Genomic DNA, 25,096 nt, shown 5'->3' on the forward strand with positions numbered 1-25,096 from the left:
CTGAGCTAATTTCGGTCGTTCCGTGTATGAGAAAGGCATTGAGTTTAGGCACATATGAGCACAAGGTGACGATCACTTTTGTACATTTGGAGTCTCTTAGAGTTATAAAAATCATGTAGTGTCAACTGTGTTTAAAAATTTTGCTAGCGTTCATTTTTTTGGAATTACGTAAGGCGATTGTCACCAACAATCTCAGTTCAGTAAATATAACTAACATCAGATATAAAACAAAACGAATTGTTTTCCACATTTACTATAGCAACACTCTCGATATTCTTTCAGGTTGGTTTGATATCTGTTTCATCTGTTTTTTATAAATATAAAAAATAGGTATAGAATTCGCTCAAATTTTAGAAAAATTTTCTGAGGCCCGGACGAGTGTCATATACCAATCGATTCAGCTCGACGAACTGATCAAACGTACGTGTGCGTGTGTGTGTTTGAGAGAGAGAGATAGAGAGTATGTATGTGTATGTGTTGTCAACAAAGAGGTCGAGATCTCAGAGATGACTGAACCGATTTTGATCAAACTAGTCGCAAATGAAAGGTCCCCCCGTCACCCTGAACGCTATTGTATGGTTTGAAGATCGGATGTTCACTTGCTGAGTTACACGAAGTTTCATCTCAACATTTGCAGTTTTGTGACAATATCTATCATAATTGACCTTGAAAACAGAATATGTTTTTAGACTTAGCTTTCGCACGATAATAGCTATCCAACATTCTATAGATTGTTAAAATCCGTCCATATTTAACTGAGATATCGATATTTTTGTGCAAGCAACTGTTCGTCTTATTCCAGTAGTAGGAGTTTTACGCGCTTGATGATAAAGCAATGTTCCAGAACAAAGTGAAACACGATTTTCAATACTATTGTTTCTGTTTCACCTAAAGGACTATGCACATCACCTTCCATAACGTTTCAAACATGACATATGTATTAGAAAGATGACAGTATTTTCAAATTCAAAACAATTTCATATTTAAATTGATTTATACTACTTGCAACAATAATTGCTGGAAGAACACAACTTCTTACACCGTTATACCATTCGAAGAAGTTCGTCGAGATAAGCAGTGTGTGAAAAACAATTTCATTAAATTTTCTCGGAGAAGGAATAACTGATTTCTACAAATTTTGACTCATATGAACAGTCCTATGCTCACATATAAGGTTTTTGAATTTCATTTGGATTCGACGTTTGGTTCTGGAACTACAGGATGATATATGTAATGAAATTAAAATAATGTCACTCATTTTGCTACTAGATGGCTGAACCTTCTAACATTCAAATAAAAGATCTTAAGGTCCCATAAAAACTGCTTGTGTTTTAATCAGACTCGACTTGCGGTTCAGGAAATACAGGTTGATTAGTGTAAAACTTTCACATACATTTATCGGGTTTACAGATTTTGGGAGTCAACGCCCAAATAAACTTTTTTTCAGTTTTAGCGGTATTCGGTTTTCGGTCCCGGAAGGTACCCAAAAATTTTATGTAGAACGCTAATCGCTTAATCGATTGTCACACGTTTAGATTAAAAGGCATAATATCAAGATTTTATACAATTTATAACTTCGACTTGCAGTTTTAAAATTTTAATTACAATTCATTTAAAACGATGGTCATTAAAATATTTTATTGAAAACTATAAACACAACGAAGAAAAACACATGCTGATTGATAAAAAACTGTATCATCTTCGGTTTTGCGATTTAGTTGTTCTCAGTAATGCTTCATGTAATGATTAAACCTGTGTGGAATATATATATATATATATATATATATATATATATATATATATATATATATATATATATATATATATATATATATATATATATATATATATATATATATACATATATATATATATATATATATATATATATATATATATATATATATATATATATATATATATATATATATATATATATATATATATATATATATATATATATATATATATATATATATATATATATACATATATTTTTTTTTCATCAATACGTTTATTTCTTAAGGCAATTTACATAAGTTTTTCTTCGCCGTATCATCACTTTTACATAGAATTCTTAACCTAATATAATACTAATATAGTCACAGCGATTTGAGTTTAATAAAACATATTCCTCTTATATTTTAAATATCATATTAGCTATTTCGTTATTTATTATTAAATTTACTTAAGAACATTATTTGAACCAAGTGATTAACTGCTATAAATTATAAGATAAGCTTAAATTTTTATACATTTTGTTGTTGATTTCGTAACCTATTTTGAGTTTGTTTGTATCAGCACATCATTTTTATTAAAATTTTGCTATTGGATGAACTAATGGACGCAGTAGGAGTCAGAACTAACCCTCAAAAGGGTCAATTATTAAATTGAAACTTCAATTGTCTTTATGAAATGATAAAGAAGTTTCATGTAAGAAAGGTCACGACAAGCAAGAATGTCTCGAACTGGGACATTGGATAGTCTACCTTGGGTACGCAGGGAATTTATTATTTGAGATCTGACATCACGATACTACACGCATGTCCAAACGACATGATCAATATCGCGATAGCCTTTGCCACAAGCACAATGATTAGTTTCGGAAAGTCCAATTCGAAGGAGATGTGCATCTAAGGTGTAGTGATTGGACATGAGTCTGGACATCAAACGAATGAAGTCCCTACTCACATCCAGCCCCTTGAACCATGCCTTTGTCGATATTTTAGGAATAATTGAGTGCATCCACCGACCTAGATCATCTCTATCCCAAGAAGCTTGCCAGCTGGCAAGTGTTCTTTGGCGAGACGAGCTAAAGAATTCGTTGAAAGCAATCGGTCTCTCATAAATTTCACCCTCAATAGCACCACGTTTGGCTAAAATATCGACTCTTTCATTGCCAGGAATGAAGCAATGAGCCGGGACCCAGACCATAGTGATTAGATAATTATTGTTCAATATGTCGTTCAGGCACTGTTTTATTTTGCCCAGGAAAAACGGTTCAGTCTTGCTAGTCATGTTTGAGCGAATGGCTTCAATTGCACTCAGACTATCTGTGAAGAGGAAATAATGGTTTGGAGATAATGTGACGATTACACTCAAACTATAATGAACTGCTGCTAACTCTGCTATATAAACAGATGCAGGTTCTTGAAGCCTAAATGAGGCCGAAACATTATTGTTGAACATACCAAACCCTGTCGCTTCTTCAATTCGCGTTCCGTTCGTGTAAAACATTTTCTCAGAGTCAATATGCCTGAACTTACTTGAAAATATTTTTGGGATTTCCGTCGAGCGTAGATGATCCGGGATTTCACGCACTTCGCGCTGCATGGATGTATCAAAAAATAAAGTTGAGTTAGGGGCACTCAGGATGCTGACACGGATAGGAATATATCTTGATGGGTTGATTTCCTGTGACATGTGATTAAAATATACTGTCATGAATTTTGTTTGAGATCGAAGCTCGACTAGTCGTTCTAAATTTTTAATTACCATGGGATTCAGTACCTCACATCTTATTAGCAGGCGTGATGAAAGCTCCCAAAATCGATCTTTTAATGAAAGAACTCCCGCCAGAACTTCAAGACTCATTGTATGTGTCGAATGCATGCAGCCTAAGGCAATTCGCAAACAACGGTACTGAATTCGCTCAAATTTGATAATATGAGAGTTTGCAGCGGAACGAAAACAAACGCATCCATATTCCATCACTGAAAGTATCGTTGTTTGGTACAATTTTATTAGATCTTGCGGATGAGCACCCCACCAAGATCCTGTTATTGTTCGAAGAAAATTTACTCTTTGTTGGCATTTCGTTATCAGATATTTAATATGTCCTTCCCACGTGCATTTGGAATCAAACCACACCCCGAGGTATTTAAAAGTTAAAACCTGTTGGATCCTTCTTCCCATCATATGGAGCTGAAGCTGCGCGTGATCATGCTTTCTTGAAAAGACGACTAACTCTGTTTTCTCCGCAGAGAATTCGATACCAAGATGAACAGCCGAAACGGACAAGTTATCTAAGGTATCTTGCAATGGTTTTTGCAGATCAATAGCTTTGGGTCCAGTAACTGAAACCACGCCATCATCTGCCAATTGTCTTAGTGTACATGGGGTTACTAGACAGCTGTCAATGTCATTCACGTAAAAATTATAAAGGAGCGGGCTGAGGCATGAGCCTTGCGGTAGACCCTTGTAGCTAATTCTGAATGTTGCCAAATCGCCATGTGGAAAATGCATGCGTTTCTCTGACAAAAGGTTGTGCAAATAATTATTTATAACCGCTGGGAGTCCATGTTGGTGGAGCTTGTCTGAAAGAACATCAATGGAAACTGAATCAAATGCTCCTTTAATGTCTAAAAATACAGATGCAATTTGTTGCTTTTGAGCGAAGGCAATTTGGATGTCAGACGAAAGTAATGCAAGGCAATCATTCGTCCCTTTATTTCTACGGAAGCCAAACTGAGTATCTGACAACAAAACATTCGTCTCGACCCAAGTGTCGAGACATCGTAGAATAATTGTTTCGAACAATTTTCTGATGCAGGACAACATCGCAATGGGTCTATATGAGATGTGATTGGAAGCTGGTTTCCCCGGCTTTTGAATGGCGATAACTTTCACTTGCCTCCAGTCAGGTGGAACAATATTTTGCTCAAGAAACTTGTTGAACAATTCCAACAAACGTCTTTTTGCGAAGTCGGGCAGATTCTTCACCAAGTTGAATTTAATTCTGTCCAACCCAGGAGCGTTATTGTTACAAGACAAGAGTGCTATAGAAAATTCCATCATTGAAAATGGGTTATTAATAAAACCATTATTTGGAGGAGATTCCCGAATAATGCTCTGCGTAGGAACAGAATCTGGGCAAACTTTCCCAGCAAAATCGAATATCCAACGGTTCGAGTATTCATCACTCTCATTGCCCACGTTACGATTCCTTATTCGTCTGGCCGTATTCCAAAGAGTGCTCATTGAGGTTTCTCTTGACAAACCTTCGACAAAATGTCTCCAATAGCTACATTTTTTGGCTCGAAGTATGCTCTTGTACTTGGTTTCTAAAACCATAAGTTTTCAAAATTCTGAGGAGTTCCTCCTCCCCGTTTTAGAAACGTCTTGCAAGCATTTTGTTTTGCGAGTTTAGCCTCTGAGCACTCTTTGTCCCACCAGGGGTTGGGAAGCCTTTTGTTAGTCGTTGACCCAGGAAAGCGTTTAGTTTGGGATTGTTCTGCGGCCACCAGAATCGAACAAACGAGGAAGTCATATTCTTCAAGTGGAGGGAGCTCTTCCATTGAATTCAAAATACTAGAGATACTACTTTGGTATTTAATCCAGTCGATATTTTTTGTCAAATCATATGGAATACTAGCTGAAGTAGCAATGCAATTGCTACTGCTAATTGAGATGATGATTGGTAAATGATCGCTACCGTGTAAATCAGGTAATATTTTCCAGGTGCAATCTAGTCGAATTGATGTTGAGCAAAGAGATAGATCTAATGCGGGGCAGGAGGTCTTGGGATCCGTGTCATGCTAACCAAATTTAAAACTGTCATGTTAAAATTGTCACAAATGTTTTGTATTAAAGATGATCTGTTATCATTGTAAACGGAACCCCACATAATACCGTGCGAATTTAAATCCCCCAGAATCAATCGTGGAGCAGGAAGGGCTTCAACCATTTCATTAAGCTGTCGCTGTCCAACTTGTGCTTTTGGAGGTATATAAACCGAAGCTGTACAAATATCTTTTCCTTTAATGTTTATTTGGCAAGCAACAACTTCTATACTAGAAGTTGAAGGGATGTTTAATCTATAAAAGGAATAGCATTTCTTAATTCCCAAAAGCACTCCACCATACGAAGAGTCTCTATCGAGCCGTATAATGTTAAAGTCATTAAAATTTAAAGCTATATTTGAAGTAAGCCATGTTTCGCATAAAGCAAATACATCACATTTTTGACTATGCAATAGGAATTCAAATGAATCAAGTTTTGGCATGATGCTTCGACAATTCCACTGCAGGACAGTGATTTTATCATTTGTGGCGGGTGAAAAATTATCCATCAAAAGATACAAAACCTGAGACAATTGGCCATTGAGCTGATAACTGCTTCAAAAAGGTTCTAGCTATTGGAAGGAATGCCATTATGAGGGTCTTTAAGGGTTCAGATATATTGAAAGCTGAGAAAATCCATTCTACAATTTCCGAAAACTTCAGTAATCCTGTTGGTGACTGTGAAATAGGGCCCACAGGATTATTATCTTTTTCTGTGCTAGATCCTGGATTGGTTTGTAAATTTGACAAACCAGGAGGCACAGTCTTTGGTTTTGACTTTTTTTGTTTAACACGGGGATCTTTTTTTGAAGATGAAATTTTAGGTGTCTTTTTTGGTAATTTGGAGGAAGACTTCTTTCTCTTAACTGACCCTTGGGTAGTGATAAACGAATTACCTTCACTATTTTCGTCAGAGTCAGAGTCCTCTGGTTCCTCTAGATTTGAAAACCCGTTTTCGGTTTCCAACGGGGGGACATCAATGACCGTTTTAAGCATTTCTGCATATGTGCGCTTAGACCGTGCTTTTAAAGAAAGCTTAATTTTGTCTTTGTGCACTTTAAATGCAGTGCATACTGAAATATCATCATGAGGACCATCCCCACAATAAATACATAATTTTGAATCAAACTTTAAAATAAAAAATGAAACCAACACTACACAGTACTCAATCAAAAGGAAAAAAAACTTCTACCTTGAAATTGTTGTCTATCTCTGTTGCACTGCCGTGTTGATCATCGTTGCTCTAGATGTTCTTGTTGGATGTATCTGAACGTTGATACAATGCTGAAGCTCACTGTAGCGATAGAATACGATGTGATGCTACTGCTACCTGACATCCAGCACCACACGATTTCCGATTCTCTTTTGTCTTCGCCAGCTGTAACCAGCGAAGGTCACCGCTTATTCTAACTATGTGCATATAATCTTTGTATAAGTTGTGTCTATAAAAATGTAGGTGAATGCTCCACACAAGGGTTTTGAAATATTGCAACTTAGTATGAGTTCAATCATCGTTGAATCATCGACTCGATTTTCTGCGATAATTGTCAACTTGCGATTCTCTCTTGGGAAATTCCACACAGCAACGATCATTATCAGACTGTAATTTTTTTAAGGGCCGTGAAATACTCAGAGTATGAAGTGGAGCGAAGGAATGTAGAAAAATTCTCTCGCGGTTCATGCATTGAGAGACTCGAGTTCTTGTAGCATCTTCTACCGGATTGAAAATGTTGTATACAATATAGATAGCAATATAGCAGCTTCTGTCAAATTTTCGGCAATCACCAACACTGTCCATACGTACTAAATTCCAGCAAATACCGAAGCGAAAAATGTTGCGAACAGCTCGCACGAATCCATCGTTGAGTTAGTTGCGTTCAATTTACGATAACTTTCACTGGAGTGTTTGAACATTCTTAGTGTCTCAGCATTATGAAAACGACGATGTTTGCGTTTCCAGACATCACGATCCCGTTTGAGTTTACGTAGGTACGCTGTAGTTCAAGGAGTAGCAATGGGTCGTTTTGCTAATGGAAGATTAGAACTGAGCCATTGAAACAAAGTATCACAGAATAGCGAAGACATCTCATTCAATTTAGCGATTTCATGCAAAACTGACCAAATATGCTTGAAAGGCAGTGAAATCAATTTTTCGGTTATTCAATGGCATTGATTCGCTGAATTCGCTGGGTGTCACATGAAACGCTATCACAATCAACGGGGAATGAAACAGCTAAAGGCGGATGGTGAAGGTTCCCGGGTAGTAGTGGGGCAACACAACGATCAACTACCAATTGGCAAAAGATCAGATCGAGTGTTCGTCCGAGATGATTCTTATGGCGATTCCTTTGATATAAATTTAAATAATCCATATTATCTATAAGTGTCGTACTGGCAGCGGGTAGAATCACAGCGGCAGCGGGAATATCACTGGCGGCACTTTTGCTGCACAGCTCCAAAACAGTAGAAATGTGCTCATCGATCATACCAACTTGCTGGCTTCTATTGGGAGGGATATACCCACCGCACAGAAATATCTTTCGGTCCCGCACGGTAGCACATACACACACTGGTTCGAGGCAACGACCATTCAACGTTGAATGCATTTCCAAATAATTGTTGGGAATTGATCCGATCGTCGAGTCCGGTCTCGGTAAGAATGATGATATTGTAGTTGCAGTCACACAATGCCATGAAAAGCTCGTAGATTTTGGTCCTTAGGCCACGAACGTCCTGGTAGTATACCCATGCGCATTTGCAGCGATTGTGCGTAATAATGTTTATACGCAAGGATGGCTTTTATCGTATCAAAGAACGATCGCTCGCAACTCTTCACACGATTGAATCAGTGCCATCAAAGAGAGTTGGAAATCATCGCAACAACAAAAACCCGGCATGGCTCATTTTACATAGAATCGACACCAGTGCGAGAGCGAATTTCTCTCGATGACATTTCTGAGAATCAAAGGTTAGCACGCTGCTGTGGGGATTTTCTTTGAAGCAACAAACGGTCGCTTATTCTCGTTTCGCGATCCGATTCTATACAGGCATTTGATAATTGCGATAGAATCATTTTACTATTGCCGCTTATTCTAACTATGTGCATATAATCTTTGTATAAGTTGTGTCTATAAAAATGTATGTGAATGCTCCACACAAGGCTTTTGAAATATTGCAACCTAGTATGAGAATCATCAAGTTGAATCATCGACTCGATTTTCTGCGATAATTGTCAACTTGCGATTCTCTCTTGGGAAATTCCACACAGCAACGATCATTATCAGACTGTGATTTTTTAAGGGCCGTGAAATACTCAGAGCATGAAGTGGAGCGAAGGAATGTAGAAAAATTCTCTCGCGGTTCATGCATTTGGAGACTCGTGTTCTTGTAGCATCTTCTACCGGATTGAAAATGTTGTATACAATATAGATAGCAATATAGCAGCTTCTGTCAAATTTTCGGCAATCACCAACACTGTTTATACGTGAAACAGTGCAGTGAGTTTCGAATGTTGTTACCGATCAACGGTAAGCGAAAGCTTTCAATAGCACATAAGTGCAGAAGAAAATTACTAACATAATCAACGTAAAGCATAAACAATAAACCTAAGTACTTAGTATAGAATACATTCGTATATGCTCACCAGGGTAATGGCGGAAGCATTGCAACAGCAAATCGCAGAATTAGCTGCGCTGTTAGATGTGCAGCGAATAAGAATCGCGGCACTCGAAGATGCCTTGCGACAGGTAACACAGCCCTTAACTAGCCAGCCGCGCGATCGGGGCTTTTCATTTTGATCCATCAAAAATTCCGCACGCGATTAAGATCATTACAGTGAATATACGATATCAGAATATATGACAGAATCTTCACGGTACACGGAACGACCGAAATTAGCTCTGCCCCTTATTCGTATTACTGTTTTTGAATTAGTTGATTTTAACAACAAAATTTTAAAAATAACTGTAAAATTAGTTAAATTGAGAATTTACTTTGCTGAAAAAATCTCTTATTTTTAGAGAATGTGTTTAGTTGGCGAATATTCTGGACACAAACCAGCAATATTTCAATCCAACACGAAATTCTCATTGACAACTAATTTCGTTATTAAAATCAGAAAATTTGTTTCTATTTATCTATCACCGTCATTATTGAAAGACAGCACAAAGTAAGCAAAAATGAAATTGGTTTTATTAATAAGTTTATTAGTCAAAAACTCATGAGAAGTGTCAAAGCAAAACAATCCATTAAAAAGCTAAAAGGGACAGTCTTGTTGAAACTGCTAGCAAATTGTTTAGATGTTTTTCGCATGTGTTACGATATATCCATATATAAATTTCTAAACCGATATGTAAAAATGATGTAAACTCTTAGTGGAAAGTGTATTCAGAATTTGTGCGAATTTGAAGCGATTGTGCGTAATAATGTTTTTACGTGGAACAGTGAAGTGAGTTTCGAATGTTGCACTCTAATCGTACATGTCAAATGATGTTTTTTGTATCTTCTAACCTTCCGGGCTACGCCGTCCGGTGTACTAGTTGTATTCGGTTTTTGTTTTCCGAGTGCTCAAAGTTTTCAGTGAGAAAGTCGATTTCGCTAAGTCGAATGAAGAAAACAGTGATTTAGAAGTAAAATTTTCAAAAAGAAGTTTATGTTTCGCTTATGTCTTTTTCACCAATACAACATTGTATTTATACCTGCCAATATAGAAAAGATAACCGCGACTGAAATTTTTTTCGATAGTAGTGTGCCATCTAGCGGCTAGTAGTCATTACGGTGTTAACTTTTTTTCGGTGACAGAGCGCCACATAGCTGCAAATTGCAGAAGCCAATTCAGCCATTCATGTTGGTTGAAAACAACGTTTTAATTCTCTAGTTCAACTAAAAAATTAGTTGAATAGAAATTAAGTGTGCCTTAGCTAAGAAATGACAGCACGTTGAATTGGTGACTTCAACTAAAAAATGGTCATTTCAATAAATATTTTATTATTAATAAGGGAATTAGAAATAAAAATTTTAAATCAGCAAAAGTAAGATTTTTTTAGTTGTCTCAAAAAATAACTAACTAAAATTAGAAAAACAACTAATTTCTTCGCCAAAATGCTAATTTCGGTCTTTCCGTGTGTCAAATTAAGGTTATATGCCCATAAACTAACATGTTCTGCTAAATAGAAGGTCTGAAATATATATTCATTAGACTGTTATGAAAGAAGAGAAAGGCATTATCACACCACTAGGTGGATTAAGAAGGATTTTGTATCTTCTCATTCCGGGCTACGCCGTCCGGTGTACTACTTGTATTCGGTTTTTGTTTTCCGAGTGCTCAAAGTTTTCAGTGAGAGAGTCGATTTTGCGAAGTCGAATGAAGAAAACAGCGATTTAGAAGTAAAATTTTCAAAAAGAAGTTTCTGTTTCGCTTATGTCTTTTTCTCCAATACAACATCGTATTTATACCTGCAAATATAGAAAAGATAACCGCGACTGAAATTTTTTTCGGTAGTAGTGTGCCATCTAGTGGCTAGTAGTCATTACGGTGTTAACGAGCGCCATATAGCTGCTAATTGCAGAAACCAATTCAACCATTTATGTTGGTTGAAAACAACGTTTTATTTCTCTAATTCAACTAAAAAAATTAGTTAAATGGATATGAAGCGTGCCTTAGCTAAGAAATGACAGCACGTTTAATTGGTGAATTCAACTAAAAAATAGCCATTTCAACAAATATTTTATTATTATTAAGGGAACTAGAATTAGAAAATCTAAATTAGCAAAAGTAAGATTCTTTTAGGTTGTCTCAAAAAATAACTAACTAAAATCAGAAAATCAACTAATTTTTTTGCCAAAATGCTGATTTCGGTCTTTCATATAATTGAAGATGTATGTTAACAATTGTTGTATGAATTAAATTTTCCCACAAACTGATATTTGTTTGAAGTTTGTTAAGAGGTACAATTGAATAAATGACTCTTACCTTACGGAATGCTTTCCGGAAGTTGTCCGAAAGGAAGGCATACAGCACTGGGTTGATGCATGAGTTAGTATACGCTAATACGTGAGCTGCAATTTGAATGATGATGGTGACATGTGTGACTTCGTACATCTCAAACGATTTCAACACTAGAATAACCTGTAACCAGATAATCATATAACACATCAGAATGTTGAAAAAAGGCGGGCGGGTAATGTCAGAGACATAACTGGATGTCGTGAATACGAAAACAACTGACATGTTCCTTAACACTTCCGAATATCAATTAGTTGATCAATTGTATGAACTATGCAAGCGTTCCCCTTTTTCACATTTTCCGCAAAAACAAAGAAGGCGTCACTTGATCTCGATTACTGTGAATTTCACACAGCGAAAAGTGCACAAATCTAACCAAATTGTTTAGATTCGCACTAAACTGAGGACATTTCCCTTCGATTTGCGAACAACAAATCCTAATAGTAATAGGCTGATTTTGTGTAATGCTCTCCACCGTAGTTTTTTCACCAATTCAAATGACTGGCAGCTGTGACGTAATCGCTCTTGCCGAAAGCGAAACTAGCTTTGCAAACGACACAAAATACATCTGCTCGCAGAATCCAAATTGATCCAATTTTTGTTGAGAGGTTTCTTTTTACGTGATTTCGTTTGTAGCTTTTTCACTAATGGGCGGCTATAAAAACAACAGCACGGCTACACGGAACGACCGAAATTACCTCTGCGCCTAATTCGTATTACTGTTTTTGAATTAGTTGATTTTAACAACAAAATTTCCAAAATAACTATAAAATTAGTTAAAATTTAGAATTTACTGTGCTGAAAAAAACTCTTATTTTTAGAGAATGTATTTAGTTGACGAATATTCTGGACACAAACCAGCAATATTTCAATCCAACACGAAATTCTCATTGACAACTAATTTCGTTATTAAAATCAGAAATTTTGATTCTATTTATCTATCACCGTCATTACTGAAGGACAGTAGTGTCAAAGCAAAACAATCCATTAAAAAGCTAAAAGGGACAGTCTTGTTGAAACTGCTCGCAAATTGTTTAGATGTTTTTCGCATGTGTTACGATATATCCCTATATAAATTTCTAAACCGATATGTAAAAATTACGTAAACTGTTAGTGGAAAGTGTATTTATTCAGAATTTGTGCGCAGTTGAAGCGATTGTGCGTAATAATGTTTTTACGCGAAACAGTGAAGTGAGTTTCGAATGTTGCACTCTAATTGTACACGTCAAATGATGTTTTTTTTGTATCTTCTCATTCCGGGCTACGCCGTCCGGTGTATACTTGTATTCGGTTTTTGTTTTCCGAGTGCTCAAAGTTTTCAGTGAGAGAGTCGATTTCGCGAAGTCGAATGAAGAAAACAGCGATTTAGAAGTAAAATTTTTCAAAAAGAAGTTTATGTTTCGCTTATGTCTTTTTCTCCAATACAACATCGTATTTATACCTGCAAATATAGAAAAGATAACCGCGACTGAAATTTTTTTCGGTAGTAGTGTGCCATCTAGTGGCTAGTAGTCGTTACGGTGTTAACGAGCGCCATATAGCTGCTAATTGCAAAAACCAATTCAACCATTTATGTTGGTTGAAAACAGCGTTTTATTGCTCTAATTCAACTAAAAAATTAGTTGAATGGATATGAAGCGTGCCTTAGCTAAGAAATGACAGCACGTTTAATTGGTGAATTCAACTAAAAAAAATAGCCATTTCAACAAATATTTTATTATTATTAAGAGAATTAGAATTAAAAAATCTAAATTAGCAAAAGTAAGATTTTTTTAGTTGTCTCAAAAAATAACTAACTAAAATCAGAAAATCAACTAATTTTTTCGCCAAAATGCTAATTTCGGTCTTTCCGTGTATAAAAACAACAGCATACATAATTCTAATGTCGATAATTTCATTTCGGATTTGCATAATTTATTGAAAGAAACTATCAATATGCTGTAGGGATTCGTTTCTAGCATTCAGAAGGATCAAACTCACTACGATATTAAACACTGTTCTCGAACGATTTGTTGTACAGCAGCAGATATTTTGTTCCCTTCCTCAGAACGCGTTCTGATTGGCTGGTGTTGACATTGGTCAAATGAGACAGGTTCTTCAATTCTTTTTCTATACACGCTTAAGTTGGAAAATTTCGATCCTATTGGTAGTTAGATTATATAAATCCTTTCACAGATCACTGAGCTATGAGCTTTAAAAATACGAAAAAGGCAAACGCACCTTATGAATTATCCTCTTTGATACTCGTTTATACCAAACATTTCAGAAAAGTTTAATTTTGAATTATTTGAGATTATGTCACACAACTGAATATTTTATCATGAATTGATTCGTTTTCGTGCATTAATTAGTGTACCTCACTTGGGAATCTCTCTCATTTTATTTCACATTTATGTCATAATGTTCGTAAGATTATTTATTCGTATGAGAGAAATTTTGATTTTAACGACATTCAACTAGCTAGTGACTATTTGACGAAGAGAAAATATAAATAACTTTATAGCCATTGCACTCTTGAATTTAAAGATATGACGATAAAGAAGCATAGTAAAGCAAGCAGAAAACTTTTCGTAATTGAAATTCACAAATTAACAATTACTTTTGTTGCGATGGAATTTGGCACACGTCTTCAGTATGGAAATCCATGTGTTTGCTCGAATGCAACTGCAACGGATTCTGGGAGATGTGTTAGTTCTAGTTCTGTTTTTCGTGCAACCAAATTCTGAAACTTTCGTGCTAATAAAACGCGTTAAATACGATTAGACAATCTAACAGCCTTCATAGATCTGTCGCTGTCGATAGCCAGACAGCGATTGGCCAGATAGAGAAGGCAGCTGACGATTATAAATATACTCTCCTACCCAGTGCAGTGGTGAATAGAGACCCAAGTAGCAATCCGCAACTAGTTCTGATTCGACAATGTCCAAACTATGTTGCAACAAGAGCACGAATATGTGTTTTATGTTATACTGGTTAAAACAAGGTGACAGCAGTGTTTCTTTATAACGTAAACATTAAACTAACTATCATTTGTAAGTTATCGTTACTTGATTCTAACATATCTTTAATCACAGCTATGTTTTTAGCTTCTAGTTGAAAAAAGGTTTATTTTCCGTTGCGAAACCATTATAAATACGTTAACGTATATGTGAATCGTTACTGTGAATTGATATAGCAATAACTTAGATATTATAAGATTATAACATATAATTTCTTTATTACTTCAGACAGTTATCGGTAAGTTTTCCCAACGTTATGATAACTAAAATGCAAACAAAAAAACTTTTGTTGGCTCGAATATGGCGAACACAATATGGAGTCTCAAGAAGTGTATGAAACGTAAATAAAACCAGGATATTACTTTTTTCAAAACTACTTTTTGCCGAAAATAGTGACAGACAGAAAAGTCAATTTTGTTCTATGCACTGTCATAAACACGAAGAAAATAATATAGGGATTGAACATCGATTGTGATAATATTATAGTTCTCATGATATATGAATTTAAAATGATGAGAAATCACTCTACTTGGAATAATTTTGAGCATTCTGAACATAGGGTTATTTTGTTGTTTAATTTTTATATCTTTATAAACAGATTTGGATTAAAGGCGCATAAAAAACAGTTAAGTAAAATTGAATTCCGCTCGACAGTTTTTGGATCGTTGTGAAATTTGTACCTTGTATCAAGTTTGTGACTTAAAGTACTCTTCTGCTTTTTTATTGATGATAGAAAAGTAAAGGGGATTCATTCTATGTTTATAATGTCGATGGTGACTAAGTTTCAACTAGTTTACTTGGAAACAAGTTATTTTCAAGTTATGAAAAGATAAGTTATTTCAGTATGGCATTACAACGTAACGACAACATATTTTTAGCCGACTTAACAACTAGTAGAAACTGCGCTTATTGAGTCATGCAAGTGGTTAGATGTTAGTAACAATCACTCAAATATCTGGTTGCAAACTAGTCACAAACAAGCTAGCGTAACAAAAATTGTTACTTGGGGAAGATGCTTGGACAGAAGATGCCGACCGTGAGGCGGCTAGGATTAGAATATGTTCTATGTACGCTGTACCTACTCGAACTGTTTCTACAACAGCTCAGAGTGGCGAATTTGGTAAACGCGTATGCACGGTATGCATAAAAATGCGGCTTCCAGTCATTCCAGTTTTTACTACCGCTTAAACGGGGATTTGTTCACTCAGAATGAAGCGATTTCCGTTTGCCTAAACAGCAGAAACAAATTCTGATCGTCATCAAACACTCGATGTAGATAGACGAATAACTTACTACGACTGATTTTTGTTTTATCTTTTATTCGCAGCAGCCTACCTACCCGCGTTATGGGTAAAACGCGCCATAGATACTAGAACCCTGTGATGGTGCTTAAAATGAAACGACACAACTGCAACTAATTTTCCACGGCTCCCACCGAAGAGGGATATTCCGAATTTGCCGTCACTTCCTTGCAGCAATCCAAAAGATTCAGCAACCAGATCACAAAATGGTCCTTCATCTAAAACCCCTCCTGGATGGAGCAATAATCAACCACAAGCGAAGGATGACTTTGGTGACTTATTCTCTGCTGAACAACTGGTCGTCATTTTTGTCGTGAATACGACTTACTTTACTATGGGGCGCCTTTTCAAAATTTACCCTCTGAGAGAGTGATAAGTTTTTGATCGTGAATATCTCCTGTTATATCTAACGAATCAACATAATTCTTGCTACATGCCATCGGAAATATGATCACAATTTTATGATAAAACTTTCAGTTGTGTGACACATTCTTAAATAGTTCACAATTAAACTTTTCTGAAATGTTTGGTATAAACGAGTATCAAAGAGGATAATTCATATGGCGCGTTTGCCTTTCTCGTATTTTGAAAGCTCATAGCTCAGTGATCTGTAGAAGGATTTATATAATCTAACTACCAATAGAATCGAAAATATTCAACTTGAACGTGTATTACAACAATATTGAAGTTTTTCAATAGTACACTATTGAAAAACCTGTTTGATTTAACCCATGACAGCACCAGCCAATCAGAACGCGAGATGTCTGTATCTATACAAGAGCATCCATATAAAAGTTGAATGGTTCACTTTTCCTATCATTTGCTGAGCAACTCTCCCCGAAACAAGACACACGACAGCAACATCGAGGACCTGTCGTCTCATTGTTTCCCGATATGAATGCACGAGACACCGTAAGCACAATGAAACCGAAAAAGGCAGCCAACAAGTCCAGCAAGGCCCATTGCCGAAACATGACACACACGAGAACCATCTCAGATCTCAATATTTCCTACCAAAAGATTCATCAAGATGGGAGTTAAAATAATTTGCACCGTCACTAACACATTCAATTACGAACGGCAATGCGAAAGCGAAAGTGATGATTTTGAACACATCTTTATACTAGTTTACAAATATGCCGTGCGAAACAGAGTTGCCACAGATCAATATGTATTTTGTCGCGAGTACTTTAGTATGCGGCCGAAAACAAAAATTGTTAGAACAAATGTTTCCACTTGATTTGCGTATTCTACTTTCCAGGCGTATCAGAACTGGCTAAACTTAAAGCAATTCTAAATATTTCTTTATCACAGTGATGTGGTCATCCTGAAAAGGACGGGGTTTTCAACGGATGGCCAGCTGCAGATGGCGAGGGATGATTTTCGTTTTCGTTGTCATGGGCAGCATTACCGGTCAACTCCAACACTTCGGCAACCAAGTACTCCATCACTGCCGCCAGATAGACCGATGCACCAGCACTGACACGCTCGGCGTAGTTCCCCTTCCGAGGCAAACGATGGATTCTGCCGCCAACTGGGCACTTCAGACCAGCACGGTTTGAGCGGGACTTTGCCTTGCCCTTAATTGTTCCTCCACAATATGCTGTGTTGTTGCTCGACGACCCATTCAGTATTACTGGCTGCCGCTCTGCTAACTCTCTCTTTTATATCGTTTCACTGTTTCCCGTTCTGCGTATAGGAAAGGAATTCTAACAAAGGGGACGCCCTACCGCGCTACCACTAGCACGTATAAAAGGAAATGTGATGTGAGAAATAGCGTCATTTAAGTTAAAGCAGCTACTTTGTACGTACGAGACACCGTCAGAACGATGGCTCCGAAGACAGGTAGAAAAGCAGATTTGTACCGTCACTAACACATTCAATTACGAACGGCAATGCGAAAGCGAAAATGATGATGTTGAACACATCTTTATACTAGTATGGGGTCGTGTGAAAATATTCCATGCGAAACAGGGTTGCCATATATACAGGTTAATCTGTATTATTATTATTACTATCATTATTATTATTAGAATCACTCTTGCATACCGAAGATCGTAGATACATTTCAGACCAGGCCATTGCAATTGTCTCGTACTGAAATTTCGAGAAGAATCAGATATCTTCGAACTTCATAGCTTCAATAAAAATAAACTACAAATTTGTCGTACCTAGCTTCCTATATTAGCAAATTAAAAAGGAATTGTTTCAAGTTTGGAATATATAGTTGTAGAATAGTAGCTGTTTAATGTAACTAAACTGTACTTTAATGTAGGTGTATCGCTTCAAATTCTATTAGTGAAAAAGAGGAAAGCTTGCACAATTCATACAATCAATCAACTAACTGATATTCGGAAAAGTGATGGGAGCGTGTCAGTTTTTTCGTATTCACGACATCCAGTTATGTCTCTGACATTACTCACCCGCCTTTTTTAAACAATAACAACAGAACTACGAAACTGCAGAACGCGGTTAGATCAAATCAACGCCTTTGGCAAATTCATCAACGAATATGCAATATAATGAGTAAATTGGAATGCTTGCTTACTCAGGAGCAAAACTGCTGAATTGTCCGATTTTCTTCAAGAGAAGAATGCCGATATTGCTATTTTAACTGAAACTCATCTTAAACCTGAAATTTCTATTTTTATTTCCAATTACAGAACATTGGCTTCTGCCTGCCTTTAAATTGCAACTTATAGAAGCCATCGGAATTGAGATTACAACGACAATGGGATCCATCACCATCATTGCAGCGTACTACCCAAACAAACCAATCTTCCAGATGGTACGTGTGCGTCATTGAAGCAAGACCTGGCTATGCTCACTCGACGACAGAACAAATCCATCATTGATGGGGACCTCAATGCATGGCATGAGCTGTGGGAAAACGAAAGACAGAATCGAAACGGACTCGTGCTTGCCGAAGACTACGAAGCTGGACAGTACAACATCCTCGCTCCGGATCAACCAACGCGACTTTCCAGATCGGGAGTTCATTCCATTGTGGATGTATTCATCAGCAACATGGTCATAGACAGGTCTCCGGTTGTCTTCAAGGAGCTCTCTTCTGACCACTTTACAGTAATATTGACGTTGGGATCTTCACCAAAAACAGTGCCTCGGAGGAACTATTATCGCACCGACTGGGTTCAATTTCAACAAATCACCGACCAACTTATTAATATCGATTTGCCACTAGATTTAGATTGTTGAAATTCCCCGATGGAAACTTGGAAAGGCTTGTCGAGTTCAATTCTCAGACCCGTTTTATGTCCTTGTATTTCGATTACATGGCTCAGAATATTAATCCTTCTTCGTTTGTTTCCAACCGTGCTCATTTATTGGACCCTTCTGATTCTACTGTGTTTTTCGACACATCAATGAGAGAAGAGATTCGTGGAATTCCGGATCACGTACGCCCTCGAGTGGCCCCAAGGATGGACCGAAGGATGCGGCCAACATGAATATTCAGAAACGCCAGATGGAAGACACTCATACCTTACCTTACCTTACCTAACAGCTATATGCCTGGGGTGTACTTTGCTGTTTCAAGAATACGTCTCCACATAACTCGGTCCATGGCTGCTCGTCGCCAGCCACTCATGGTACGGATGCTGCTGAGATCACCCTTAACTTGATCGATCCACCTTGCTCGCTGTGCTCCTCTTCTTCTTGTACCAGTCGGATTAGATTCAAGAACCAATTCCACTGGGCTGTCGTCCGACATCCTTTGACATGCCCAGCCCATCGTAGACGTCCGATTTTAGCTGTCCGTACGATAGGTGGTTCTCCTAGAAGCTGTTGCAATTCGTGATTCATACGCCGCCTCCACGTTCCGTCTTCCATCTGCACTCCGCCATAGATGGTCCTCAGTACCTTTCTTTCGAAAACACTGAGGGCGCGTTGGTCCTCTGCCAACATAGTCCAGGTCTCGTGGCCACCGGTCTAATGAGCGTTTTGTAGATGGTCAATTTCGTGCGTTGGCGTACTTTTCACGATCGAAGGGTTTTTTCGGAGTCCAAAGTACGCACGATTCCCTGCCAAAATACGTCTATGAATTTCTCTGCTGGTGTCATTATGGGCGGTCACCAGTGAGCCCAACTAAACGAACTCGTCAACCACCTCGATCCTCGCTCTTCGAATCACACCTTCCAAGGCAATATTGAATCCATCACCTTGCCGTAGCCCTCTCCGAGATTCGAAGGGACTCGAGAGCGTCCCAGATACTCGGACGTAGCACATCACTATATCCACCGTATTCGTGCATGAGGGAAGACCTTCATGCAATATTTAATTCACCGGCCACTGCCAATCGCCAGCTGAAAGCTGAATTCTCGAGAATCCGCAACCGCGATACTACATTACATAATGATACTATTCTAGTTTTAAGTTAGTCGTAGTTAAGATCACTTAATACCTTTGGCATCTTAGAGCTTAAGCAGTGTACCTTAAAATTATATTGCAATGTTGAATAAAAAAAGAAGACTTCTTATAACAACTTAACTAGCATACTCCAGGAAAGGATATCTGAGCTTCGCAACAAGAACTTTCAGCAAAAGCTTCGAGAAATTCTCCCACATTCAAAGCCCTTCTGGTCCTTAACGAAGGTGCTTAAGAAAAAACCGAAGCCTATTCCTCCTCTGATGTCACCCCAGGACGCAGCTGAAGGAATGCCTTTAATCACACCAGTAGAGTAGGCAAAAGTGCTAGGCCAGCAAATTGAGTGTTCTCACAATTTAGGACTCAACATCGTTAGTATACACGAAAGAGCCGTTGCTGATGACGCAGCTGAGGTTAACCAATCAGATAGCTGAGGAAAGTAGAGTCACTGCGAATGAGCTGATGGCTATTGTGAAAAATTCCAAAAATTTAAAGGCCCCCGGTTTCGAACACTTTGAAAAGAGAATACAAAGGCGAATTCTTGCTTTCACAAAGTAGCAGGATATATTACTGGAAGAACCATGCGGTTTGCAGTTTGGGTTCCGAAAAGGAAGATCCACCATCCACCAACTCACAAGAGTTAACAACGTCATCCAGCAAAACAAATCAGTGTCCAAAACGACTGCCATGACATTCGACAATGTGTGGCACGATGACCTGGTGTTTAAAATGCATCGGTATAATTTTCCGATATATCTTATTAAAATTAACAAAAATTATCTTGCAGATAGAGCATTCCAGATTTCTCCGGATGATGCACTTTCAGAAAGATTTCCTATTCCTGCTGATGTACCCAAAGGAAGTATTCTAGGAGTATTGCAACATTTTTACATCAGACATTCCACCTCTGCCGGGTGGTGGTGTTCTGTCACAATTTGCTGATGGTACTGCCATTCTTTACAAAGGTCGTGTCATTAATGCTCTGAAGACTAAACTACAGAAAGTGCTGGACGCTCCAACTGAATATTTTACAAGCTGGAAAATTGTGATCAATGCAGCAAAAAGTCAGGTCATCTTGTTTCCACATTCGAGATCCCCAAATTTGTTCCATCAGACGAATGCTGAATACGATTCGGTGATGAGGTCATCCAATGGCTCGACGAAGTTATCTTTGACAGACATCTGATATTCAGGTCACATGTTGACAAAATCGTTCAAAAACGCATCATACTCATTAGATCTCTGTATCCGCTGATTTGTAGAAAGTGTGCCTGAAAAATCAGATGGCTGTCTATAAACAAATCATCTACCCTGCAATTGAATACGCAATCCCTGTTTGGCGAGGCTGTGCATGAACGCACAAACTTAGGCTTCAGCGCATTCAAAGTAAGATCCTAAGGGGTGGGTAGGGTCTAACACTTTTGAAAAATCATTTATTATTTTCTTTACATTTTCTTTTATACCGTTTTCGTTTATTTATCAGAGCAGCCCGAAAGCTGACCCAGAGTTGCCCAAACAACGTTTGATATGTTTGTTTTAGCAACCTGAGGTCGCTCTAGATCGGACTCCAATCGCGTAGTTTCGCTCTGAAAATTTTCTCGGATCGCACCACGCATCCAGCGGAGTTTGTTTATTTTTCCTTTTTTTCATAAGTTGTTGTTTAGGGCGCGTACCACGTGTTCGTTTTACTCGGAGTCAGAGTAGCCCGCGTCTAGGTTCAAAAACGAAAACGGTATTAGTAAAACATTTCAAGAATATTCTGTGAAATTTTCAAGTCTATCGGAACAAAACTCTGGAAGTTATGGGCCTTTACTTTTGCTTATCTCATACTGTAGAGAAGTAAGAGCTTGGCACCAAGGCCCAAGATTTCTGCTTCGTTTGACTTAAAAACTTGACAAAAAATTCTTGAAATGTTTGATTATAACAAATTATAAAGAAAAACCTGTTTTAATCCACCTAGTGGTGTAATGATGCCTTTCTCATATCAATCATACTATCATATATAATACTGAAAAAAAATTGAGATTTGTTTTAGAAAGGAAGATAAATATTCAGTCTAGACTTACAAGATAGTGTCTGTTAGCTAGATCGCCTTCATGTCGAAATTAGGGTCATAAAAAAGGCCAGCTTTATCTTCATACAGGATGTATATGTTTCAGTGTTTATCCTCTTTATCGCGCAGGCTTGTTATGTCTGTCCGCTTTGGTGCAAAAGGATCTAAGCCGAATTATATTAACCAGGATTGGCTCTCAATCGAGTGGTGAGAAGAGAAGTGCACATCACTCCCCGTTTTCTTTCTTCTTTACTCTTGCTTAATCTCCATCTCTCTTGATCCGCCTTGGTAAATTCTCGATACTCTTTCCTATCTGAAGATTCTCCAATAAGGGGAAAATGTATACATAAAATGTAGTGGAACTAACATAGATGTAAAAAGTGTAAACTAACCTTAAAAATTTGTAAATAAATCAGTAGTATTTAAGACACCAAATTGGACGGTTAGTACAACAGTTTTATTTATTGACAGAAATCAGTTTTTCAGAGGTATTTTCGAGAACGCTTCTTAAAAATCATGATTTGCGGTGTCCACTGTATCTCAGCGCAGACTAATCATAAGTGAACAAACGAACGCAGCATATTTAGAGTAGAATTTTTTCTAGACCCCAACGTTTCTGTTTGATTTTTTTTCATTTTTTAAATTTTTGGTGGTTGTTCAAAGTGAAAACTACGATTTTTCACGAAAAAATACGCCATTTTGTAACTGTTAAACCTCCCCAAAGTAACAAACAACGAAAAGGAAAACGTTGGGATCTGGTTTTTTGTATGTAAAAAGTGTGTTCAAAATTAGAAAAAAAAATTTGTGCAGTAGTTGAATGACGATGGACAGCGACTTTCAAAACCTGCTTTTGAGGAAAATGCGTTCAAAGGTTTTGCCTTTCTCTATAGAAAGGTATTAGAATTGCTGGAAAAACCGACTTTCGAACGGAGCCTCGGAGACCCATAGTGTTATATACCATTCCACTCAGTTCGACGAGATCAGAAAATGTCTCTGTGTGTGTGTGTGTGTGTGTGTGTGTGTGTGTGTGTGTGTGTGTGTGTATGTGTGTGTGTACTTTTCGAAGATATTTGAACGCGCTCAATTTTCTCAGAGATGGCTGAACCGATTTTAACAAACTTGGGCTCGTTTGAAAGCTACTGTCGGGCCATTGATCAAGTTCGAAGATCAATTGGCTGTGACTTTTGGTTCCAAAGATATGATTGTATAAGTGACGTAACCGACAAAAAGCGTTGTATTTGAACGCGCTCAATTTTCTCAGAGATGGCTGAACCGATTTTAATAAACTTAGGCTCGTTTGAAAGCTACTATCGGGCCATTGATCAAGTTCGAAGATCAAATGGTTGTGACTTTTGGTTCCAGATATATGATGGTATAAGTGACGTAACCGACAAAACACATTGATTTTTACCGCTCTTATATATATATATATATATATATATATATATATATATATATATATATATATATATATATATATATATATATATATATATATATATATATATATATATATATATATATATATATATATATATATATATATATATATATAAGGGTGCCAAAATTTTGGGATCACCTCTATTTTTGTTAAACTCTAGTGCTCAAAAGTTTAAGCACCTCGAGAAAAGCCTTCATGCAAAATTTGAGCTAAATCGGACATGCGTAAGGGGTGCTGCCCGGTGGTAAAGGTTTGACAATTTTCGATCTTGAAAAAGTACCATAGGGGGGAGTACATGAAATTTCCAAAATCGAAAAAAATTTTGATGCCGAAACTCTTAAAACTGCATGAAACATCGAAATTCAGTGTCATCTCGAAAAAAAAAATTTTGGAAAAAATCAACTTTCTGGGACTGGGACTCCCAAAAAGTCGACTTTTTCAAAAAAAAATTTTTTCTAGATGACACTAAATCTCGACTTTTCATGCAATTCTAAGCCTTTTGGGATCAATTTTTTTTTCGATTTCGAAAATTTCATGATATATGAAAATTCCACTGAGATATATGAAAATTCCACTGAGTGGAATTTTTCAAGATATATGAAAATTCCACTGAGTGGACTAAGAAGGCTTATTTTAGATTAGCATCACTGTGCTCATACAAATAGGCAACGCAAATGTCAAGCACTAGTTTAGAAAAATGATGCTGACTGTATGACATAAACACTGAAGCATGCTTTTGTGAACAACTCGAATCAATCTGAATCAATTGGTGTCAAAATTAGTATCCAAAATTATTTAATAAAAGTATGAAACATATTTTCATGAGACTGTTATGAAAGAGGAGAAAGGCATTATCACACCACTAGGTGGATTAAGAAGGGTTTTTGTATATAAAATGAATGGAAACAATTATTTACTCCAGGGAGCCTGTAGGGTCTAACATTTTCAAAAAATCATATTTTTGCCTTTCTCAAATAGAAAGGTTATGTAATCACTTGAAAAACCGACTAGTGAAAATTGGCCCGGAGGGCCAAGTGTCATATACCATTCGACTCAGTTCATCGAGCTGATCAATGTCTGTGTGTGTGTGTGTGTGTGTTTTTCCTCCCAACCTCCCTCAGCAGAGAAAACCGATTGGAAAAACTCTGCCACACCTATATGCCTCGATCCCCCTGGTACCACTGATGCGACTGCTTCAGGGGGGGCAATGTGCTCCTGCACTCTTCTATTGCTGTACTCATGCACTTTTGGTCGCTTCTAATCCATGCTCATGCACTTATCGTATTGCTCAAACTCTTCAAGCGATCCCAGCTTGCTGGTCGCTCCTCCATTTTCTCTGTAACTCCGTCAGCAT

At 37.3% G+C, this 25,096-nt stretch overlaps 1 protein-coding gene across 6 annotated transcripts in view; it reads right to left on the minus strand.

Moving 5' to 3' along the window:
* The window catches only part of LOC131432980 (allatostatin-A receptor), a 133,939-nt gene that overhangs the window by 2,542 nt on the left and 106,301 nt on the right, over positions 1-25,096 (minus strand). For 3 of the 6 annotated variants that reach the window (XM_058599672.1, XM_058599669.1, XM_058599670.1), the window contains one exon: positions 11,533-11,688. The exons of 2 other annotated variants lie outside the window; for them this stretch is intronic. In XM_058599672.1, the coding sequence (XP_058455655.1) occupies positions 11,533-11,688 (156 nt within the window). Of the gene's footprint in view, positions 1-11,532; positions 11,689-25,096 lie in introns of those variants that run through there. One more of the 6 variants, XR_009230002.1, reaches the window with a different exon arrangement.

This window comes from Malaya genurostris, chromosome 2 (assembly GCF_030247185.1).
Source record: "Malaya genurostris strain Urasoe2022 chromosome 2, Malgen_1.1, whole genome shotgun sequence".
NCBI classification, from domain to species: domain Eukaryota; kingdom Metazoa; phylum Arthropoda; class Insecta; order Diptera; family Culicidae; genus Malaya; species Malaya genurostris.